The sequence below is a fragment of the Galeopterus variegatus genome, unplaced genomic scaffold, assembly GCF_000696425.1.
Source record: "Galeopterus variegatus unplaced genomic scaffold, G_variegatus-3.0.2 Scaffold987, whole genome shotgun sequence".
NCBI lineage: Eukaryota > Metazoa > Chordata > Mammalia > Dermoptera > Cynocephalidae > Galeopterus > Galeopterus variegatus.
The window spans coordinates 277,797-286,839 of record NW_007727098.1 but is presented as its reverse complement, the minus strand read 5'-3'; the positions used below and the strand labels follow the sequence as shown (position 1 = coordinate 286,839).

At 51.5% G+C, this 9,043-nt stretch overlaps 1 protein-coding gene across 3 annotated transcripts in view; it reads right to left on the bottom strand.

Moving 5' to 3' along the window:
• Positions 1–9,043, bottom strand: part of PRKAG2 (protein kinase, AMP-activated, gamma 2 non-catalytic subunit) — a 290,841-nt gene that overhangs the window by 103,318 nt on the left and 178,480 nt on the right. For all 3 annotated transcript variants that reach the window (XM_008574036.1, XM_008574037.1, XM_008574038.1), the window contains exon 4: positions 4,350–4,564. In XM_008574036.1, the coding sequence (XP_008572258.1) occupies positions 4,350–4,564 (215 nt within the window). The remainder of the gene's footprint in view (positions 1–4,349; positions 4,565–9,043) is intronic.

Below are 9,043 nucleotides of genomic sequence, written 5' to 3'. Positions count from 1 at the left end.
TCACCTGGACTCCCGTTCCACCCCATCCAATCTAATTTCCACAGCTAGAGGGACCATCCTGAGATGCAAAGCTGATTACTGCTGCTCCCTGCTGGAAAAAATTCTACTTTCTCTGGGATTGGCTCTTCCACTCACCAAGAAGGGACGGGGTGTTTCCTTCCGTAATAACAAAACACGTTCTATCATACTCTGCTGTGATGATTTGCCTGTCTGTACCTCCAAATAGACAAAAACTCCTTCCTTTGTTCAATTAGTAGATATTTACTGAAATCCTCCTATGTTCGATGCACAGTGCTGTTGATCAAGTGGGGAGTAAAACAGACATCGTGCCTGTCCTCTGAGTACGACTCGCGTATCTGTCATCCTGTCACCCAGGCCAGCACAGGTTTTGGCGCACAGCAGTTGCTTAGTATTTGCTGAACAAATAAATGATAAAGTGAGTGCTGTTTACTAAAGTCTAATAGCCCCTCTCCAATTTTAGAGTAAAATTCATGAGAACAGATTTTATAAAAATGATCTTCATGGTCAATGTTTACAGAAAAGTATCTTTTTATTCCAAAAGGCGGAGGTAAGTGATATCTGAATATTTCAGGCCTTTAGAAGTCTTTAGCAACTCACATTCCTCCGTGAATATTATGCTGGTAGAAAAATGAACGAGGGCCGGCCCAGCGGCGCACTGGATAAGTGCGCTGCTTGGGAAGTGCGGCGGCGCTCCCGCCGAGGGTTCGGATCCCACATACAGACCGGTTCCCGCTCACTGGCTGAGCGAGGCACGGGAGCAACACCGAGGGTTGCGATCCCGTTGCCGGTCCCCGGTCCGGTGCAGGGGCAACACTGAGGGTTGCGATCCGTTGCCGGACACGGAAAAAGATAAAAGACAAAAAAAAAAGAAAAATGAACGAAATCAGCCAAGCTCTTAAGGAACTAACACATAAGCTAAAGACATTTGACAAAATCCAATTACAAACGAAGAGATTTTATATGAATTTGAAACTACCACCTCCCCCACTGCCGAGGGCTGCTGAACGTAGAAGAGACGAAGGCCAGGAGAAGGCAGCCCGCAGAGGCCTTGGGTGACAACACTTATAAGTGGCATTAAGGGCCGATGGCAATGCCAAGGACTGGGGACACTCTCTTCCAATTCTTGACGCATGTTTCAGAATGTAGGTGGGGAAACTTGGGTATTGCTCTGATTTTCTGAAGCTCAAACTACATAAACATTGTAGTCTTGACTGAATCCCAGTCCTTCTATTGTGGTCAAATATACATAACATAAAACTTACCATCTGAACCATTTTTAAGCATACAGTTCAGTGACATTAAGCACGTTCACACCGTCGTGCAGCCGTCACCCCGTCTGTCTCCAGGACTTCATCTTTCCAGCTGAAACGCTCCCCATTAAACACTGACTCCCCATTCCCCCTCCCCCCAGCCCCTGGCCACCACCTCTCTACTTTCTGTCTCCATGAATGTGATGACTCTAGAAACCTCATATAAGTGGGATCAAGCAGTGTTTGTCCCTTTGTGACTGGCTTATTTCACTTAGCATAGTGTCCTCAAGGCTCACACGTTGCAGCAGGTGTCAGAATTTCCTTCCTTTTTAAGGCTAATATTCCATTGCATGGATACAACACATCTTGTTTATCCATTCATGACATGTGGATCATTGCTGAAATCTACTGTCACACTCACGCTGTCAGCTGCGTGTTGAAACAAGGCACACGCTCCATGCCGATCACTGAGTGTGGCGTGCAGCCAAGGACACTTTCCTCTCTGGCCCCAGAACCACCTGAGCGAGGCTGGAAGGACCTATGCGTATTGGCCTTGACCAAGGGCTTCATAGTTGTGTGAAGTATTAACAGTTAAGAACGTCACTTTCTAGTCACGCTGATGGGGACAAAACTGACAGTAAGCCGAGAGCAACCCCTGGATTCTCTTTTATTTAAACTGAGAAAGGCTCTGGGCTTCTCCCCAGCACAAAACCACTGCCATGTAACATCATGCAATGATGGAAGAGCCCTGCAACTGTGTCTGTCACCATCACTTTAAATCATCTGAAGCCAAAATAACTGTTTTCTCTTCAAACCAGTATCTCTTCTTAAATGGGGTTATTCTATCAATTATCACTAGCCAGTGAGAAGCAGCCAATGTTCCGAGGCTTTTTACATCTCCCACGTCCACTCTGCAGGTCCTTCCCCTCACTGCTCCCTCTAAGGTCCTTTTCCTGCTCTGCTCTGAATCTCCAGGGTCTCTCTGTCCCAGATTTCTCTGCTTATTGGCTTCTGGGTAGGTTTGGCCCAAGGCAGGAGGGCGGGAGGAGAGGGAGACACCAGGATTTCTCTCCCTGTGCCTCAGAGGCATGTCTGGCCCTGGGCTTGTCTCCATGCACCAGGTGGCTCTGGTCACACCCCTGTCTCATCACCCTTCCAGCCCCAGCGGAACAGTGGCTTCCTGCTTCTGGTAATCCTTGGATCTCGTTGTCGCCCTTTTGGATTCCTTTTCGTCCTGTTATTTCTATAACCAAGCATCTTTATTAAGTGCCCAGGAATACACAACCCTTGCCAGCTCTTTTCTCGTTCGCACCCAAGGACGTGGCTGACCTTCCCCCCAGGGCCGCAGCTCTGTGGCCGAGCCCCGTGGGCTGCCTGCAGCAGCCTGCGTCTTCCTGTCTCTGTCCCCCGTCTGCTGCTGGACCCTGCCCTCCTAACCCGTGTGACCTCCTTCTCCATGATGCACATCATGCTCCTCCCCAGCCCCAAGCCGTGGCAAATTTTCTTCTCTAGTAGGTTTTCCTTTCACCTCGGTTCTTACTTAAACGTCACGGATTACTCCAGGTCAGTCTGTGGGTGTCCCCGCCTTGAAGCCTCTGTTGCCTTTATCAGCCCAAGAGTGATTTTCCCTTCTCTGCTTCTGGTAGTGCTGGCTGTTGTTCCATTCATCACCCCCAAACCACCTTCCACTTTTACTTAGCTCTTTCATCTCAGTGTTATTCTGTAAGCCCTAGAGGGCAGAAACAGTGCCCTGCAGTTTAACCCTTGGCACATAATACTGCACCAAGCATACATTTAATAAAATAACCATTGAATGAGCAGGAATAGGAATGGTATATTCTCTGCATGGCAAGCACGTCTTCTCCCAAAAGATAACAACTGTTATGGATTGACTTGTGTCCCCTAAATAAATGTGTTGAAGTTCGAATCCCCAGTACCTGTGAATGTGACCTTATTTGGAAACACGTCTTCTCCCAAAAGATAACAACTGTTATGGATTGACTTGTGCCCCCTAAATAAATGTGTTGAAGTTCGAATCCCCAGTACCTGTGAATGTGACCTTATTTGGAAATAGGATCTTTGCAAATATGATCAGGTTCAGATCAGCTCATTAGGGTGGTCCTAATCCATTATAACTAGTTTCCTCATGAAAAAAGGAAGATTTGGACACAGACGCAGAGGCCATGTGAAGAGGAGGCAGGGACAGGAGTGAAGTGGTCACAAACCAAGAAATGCCTGGGCCACCAGAAGCTGGAAGAGGCCAGGAAGGATTCTCCCTAGAGGCTTTGGAGGGAGTGTGGTCCTGCAGACACCTTGATTTTGGACTTCTAGTCTCCAGAACTGTGAGACAATAAATTTCTGTTTTAAGCCACCCAGTTTGTCATAGCAGCCACAAAAACTAATATGACAACTGGATGAAATAGTGCCATCCGTACAGGTGACTTTAGTGAGATGGCTCTTGTATCCTCGCTGGGCACAGGAAGACTACTGGGCATCTGTAGTACCTAACGTGAACCAGACAGGCAGTGCTGGGCAGGGTCTCCATGCTCAGGGCCCTTCGTGCTGAAACGCAGCAGGTTCAGTGCGCCAACCCAGCAGCTCCCCGTGTTACTGTTCACCAGCCCATCCCCGCTGGTCCTTGATGGCTGCAGAGACACCTGCTCCACCACTCCACTGCGAAAAACTCTCTTGCCAAGAATGCATCTCAAGTCAGATGATGTCAAACTTTAAATCTTAAAACTCTAGAATGAAATTTCTGGGGTTTTTTTTACTTTTTTTGTGTTGCCTATGACATTTTACTTTAATATCTCAATCAAGGTAAATTCAAATAAAGCTTCCAATGAGTGATTTTTAAGAAGCCAAGGGAACCCCAAACTTTTCCTGGTCACGGTCCACACGTACCAGACGTTACGTGTGTCATCTGGTTTCCATTTGGCTAGCGTGTCCTCCCAGTTGTTTCTGCAGCCTGTGACTTATGAGAAAATATACGTGCTGTGCACGGTCAGCTGGCCCTGCTCAGGGCTCGGAGCCGGCTCTGCCCTCCCTCCACACCCCTGCCCGGGGAGGGCCTGGACTTACGGTTCTGAAGGGGGCATAGTGTGTGGGCGATGCTGGTGGAGGCCGGGCTGGACCCTGGAAGGACGGGCAGAACCTCTGGCCCGTGTCCGGAGGGGAAGAGGAGGCACAGATGCGATTTTCTAACCGCTCGGGCTCGTGCTTGTAGGACTCCAGAGGAAACGTGTGCTGCTTGGTCACTTGGGTGGGCGTTGATGGAGAAGAGGAGAGGCCGGAGGCTGTGGGAGGGACAGGACAGGCCGTGAGAGCGAGAAATGCAGAGGGGGCTCCCATGCTCCCTGGGACCGATGCCTCACATGGCAAAAATCTCAATTACTAGATTCTGAATGTTGGGGAAATGCCCTTATAAACGTATCTCTAGTCCCTTGGAATCAGCAGCATCCAGAAATGCCCTCACCATCCACTTGGGCTGGGGCAGGGTCGCCTCGTGGAGGGGTGTTCACACGGTTCAGAACTTAGCTGCTGGAGACATCGCACACACACGCTCCAGGTGCCACTTCCCCACGGGGTCAGATGTGGTTTGATCCCTGCCCCTCCCAGCCACTGCCAAGAGCCAACGCCGTGGCCCCAAATTTACTGAGGTAGGACACGGGGATGCGCGCACAGTATTCAATAGAGACAAAGGTCAATGCTGCAGAAGTCATGTGACAACACACATGAAGACCCAGATGAGATGTGCTACTACTATCCAAAAGGGCAGCACAGTGCTGTCACCGTAAGGTCACAGTCGTGCGAGGTCCCTGCGAAAGCAAATGCCAGAGAAGACTTCAGAGAAGGGGTGGGACTGGCAAGTGGGTTTGAGAAGTGAGGAAGATTTACGAGGACAGAAGACGGGAGGGGGAAGTGGGGGGAGGGGCAATGGTGTCAGTGATGAACTGCAGGGAGACGGGGGACAGGAATCTGCCAGCAGTTGAAGGTTGCCCACTTCGACAGGGCCCGTGCAACCCAGAGGTTCTGTCTGAGGCAGGCAACCCTCGATCCCATCCAGCCGATTACGCCATAAGATAATTGTTATGGGGTGAAATGTGTCCCCTAAAAAGATGTGTTGAGGTCCTACCTGTGAATATGACCTTATCTGGAAATAGAGTCTATGCAGATTAATCAAGTTAAGATGACATTTTGCTAGATTAGGGTGGGCCCTAATCCTGTATAACTAGCGTCCTTATAAGAAGAGACACGAAACTGACACACACAGAGAAGGCCACCTAACGACGGAAGTGGAGACCGGAGTGACGTGCCTACCAGCCAAGGAACACCAAGAAACTCCAGCAACCCCTGGGAGCTAGGAAGAGACAAGGAAGGATTCTCCCCTACAGGTTTCAGAGGAAATGTGGCCTTTCTGACACCTTGATCTTGGACTTCTAGACTCTAGAATTGTGAGAATAAATTTCTGTTGTTTTAGGCCACCCAGTCCATGGCACTGTGTTACAGCAGCCTGAGGAGACTAATGCAATTGTGTAAGCCGAGACTGACTTTCCAAGGGCAGCAGAATTTGGATTTGGGTCTGATATCTCACATTTTATATATAAGTACACATTTTAAAAATGAATCTTAAATTATGCAAGTCAAACCGAAGATGCCAGCAGACATGGCCCAAGGGCCGCGCTTGCTACCTCTGGCTAGACAATTATGGGTCACCTGCAGAGCCTGCACCTGGGTGTCCTCTACCATGCCACTCTGACCACGTGCCAGACTCCTCCACCCAGTCCCCGATGCATGTGTGTCCCCTTCAGCTCCCATTTCCCTCCCCTGACAGCGGCCTCCCCCTCCGCGGGTGTCCTCTTCCAGGGAACCCTGCACCACACGGAGTGCTGCCAAGTGAGTACCCTGCTCAAAGCCCCCGCCTGATGCTTGGGAGGCGGCTCCAGGTGAAGCAGGAGGTAGAAAGCTCTGTTACCTGTGTTTTCACAGGACTTGGAACTTAAAGCATAAAAGGCCCTAACAGCAAAGCCCCAAACTCTTTTGAAAAATAAAAATTTTCCCAGAGGTCTTGAGAAGCGAGGCCTGCTCTGAGGCAGGTCTGGGTGGCAGGAGCGTGAGGAGGAAGCACAGGAAGGATATGACAGGGTCAGCAGCTCTTCAGAGAGCTGGGGGTGGTCCCCAGACAGGCCGTGGACCTGGGAGGAGGGAGACACCGGCCAAGGCTGGCGGTGCGCCCAGGCCTCTCAGGGGGCTCTGCTGGGGGCCTGGGCAGGAAGGCCTTTTGTGTAGTTTCGTGTGCAGAGCAGGGCACAGCACAGGGCTCAGCCCCCAGGGGCGGTGGCATGTCTTCCCATGGTCCTGGCAGGGAGTCCGCAGCAGCACTGCAAACACGCTAGCTCCCTTCATGCCACCTCCACATCCTGATGACTGTGACAGCACCGCAGGCTAACCCTCTGGGGCCGGGGTCCTCATGGGTGTGGGAGCGGTGGTCCCAGTGATCTCTAACAGGCCTTTGGCCCACAGTGGGACAGCACAGGCATCCAGCCTCTCTGGGCGTGGTAGAAACCAGCCCCCACCTCGTCTGGGACCTTACCCCAGAGCCACTCAGACCGTGCCCAAGCCACACCCACGAAGGCGTTCCCACGGGCCTAGGGGAAGCATGGACCCGGAGGCTACACAGGTGCGTGCTCCTGACCCAACAATTCCCTTTCTGGGAATTTCTTCCACTCACATGCTGATATAATTGCTAAGTGGCGAGTGTGTTGGGTATTCGTTACTGTGATGCTTTTAAAGCAGAGCCTGGAGACACAGATGCTCATCAAGAGGCAGAGGTTCAATGAAATAAATTACGGCACATCCGCGAGGCAGCCACGACTCCCTGCGGAACATGAGAAGCCTCCTCAGTGCCACCAAGACAGAGAAGGAAGCCAGGAAAGAGCTGCAGAGCCGTCCGTGTGAAACGGTGGCCACCACTTGTGGTTTCAAAAAAGGCAAAATAACATGTACGTGTATATTCTGCCTCTCTGCATATGTCTAGAGTATCTCTGGAAGGATCTGGAAACACTGTCTGTCTCCAGGGAAGGGAGCACCTGGCAGAGAAGACTTTCATGGTATACCATTTTCTATTTTTTAATTTTATATCATGGGAATGTATTCTCTATTTAGAAAATTACTTTTTTCAGCCACTGCTCTACTTTCGAGCCCTAAGGCCACCTTTAAGCACTCACTTGCCTCCTGCCCTGATCCCACCCGTCCCCACCAGCTCTGTGCAGGGCTGTCTCCCATGGGACCAGGGCCAGGGCCTGGCCTTCCTGAGCTCGCTCCCTCCCTGTTTCTACATCACGGTCTCTCTCTCTGTACGAAGCTGTGAGGCAGGATGGGGCTGCGGTACCAGTCACCCAAGAAGGCCCTGGCCAAAGGCCACACAGGTTTTATTTCTTCTGGGAAGGCTTCCCCCTTTCCTCGGCTTCTTAAGGACTTTGTTTAGGATTGCTGTCAGCCTCTGAGGGGGGACATGCCTTCCATGCTCCTGGGGCAGCAGCCAGGCCCAGTGAATAGGCCCAGTGGGTGCAAAGAAACTGCTCTTGGCAGCCACATGGAATGCCAGGCCAGTGGCTCCAGACACCAGGGAGCCATGAGCAGGGGAATGCTGGCAGAGCTGCTTCTGGAGAGGAGCAGGGAGAATGGAGAACAGAGGTGCCCTGGAGGAGGTGGCCGGCCGGCAGGACAGCCGTGCGGGTGCAGATGCTGGCGTGGGCTTCAGAAGCCCCAAGCTCTAGGCCTGGTCTTTCCACTAACTAGCCATGGGCTATTGATCAAATCGACCCCCTTGCTTTGGTAAAAGTAAACCAGGTAGACCAGGCGCTGTACAGCGTGCTCCAGCCCCTCCACCGTTTAAGTGGAACGAGCCGCAACCGTGGACAGACCTGGGTTTTTTCACCTGCAGGGTCTGTAATGACAAGAAAGAAGGAAAAAATCCACTTTGCTGACTGTTGTTCTGAGAGCCATGGGTGGGAAGAGCAACCTTTCCACTTGCACTGGATGGGAGGGGTGTTTATAGGGGGGTTTAAACCACTCACTGCTCATCACAGAGATGCGGGGGCCAGGTGTTGTTCCTGACTTTGGAGGGATGCTGATGAGGGTCCTAAGTGGGGACAGCAGCCCAGGGAGGGTGGCAAGCAAAAGTGCATAGTCAGGGACAGACAGGAGTCCCCACTGCTAAGGAACCATGCCCCAAAGAGGGCCACTAAGAGAGACACAAGCTCAGCATCCCACACGGGGACAGGACAGCCCAGTACCGTGGAAGGAACTCTGCTCTGGAGTTGGCAAACCTGGGCTTGACCCTAAATCATGAGCTGTGTGGCCTCACATGAGTTAGCCGCAGCTTAGAAGCTCAGCTCATTATTTGAAACTCTGAGCTGCCTGTGGGCTTTTTGTAACGATGAAGAGGTAAACAGCAAAGCCCCCTAGGACACTAGGTGACACAGTCTGCACTCAGTAGTTGGGAGCTACCATTAGTGGTAGAGGATCTCTTAGGGAGGAGGACCCCGGTGGGCAGAAACCCGAGTACACTTGCTGTCTCTGGCTGCCTGCCTTGCTCTGAGGGCAGGAGTTTGACACACCTGAAGTTCAAATTGGAGCTCACCCCTGGCCAACTCCAAACCTGTGGTCCCTCTGCTATGGCACGGTGAGGATGTGAGAAATGCCAACCTCCCTCTCTGGCAAGCTGGGGGTCTTTCTCTGGGCAGTCCTGGCCACAGCCATCACATAGTCTG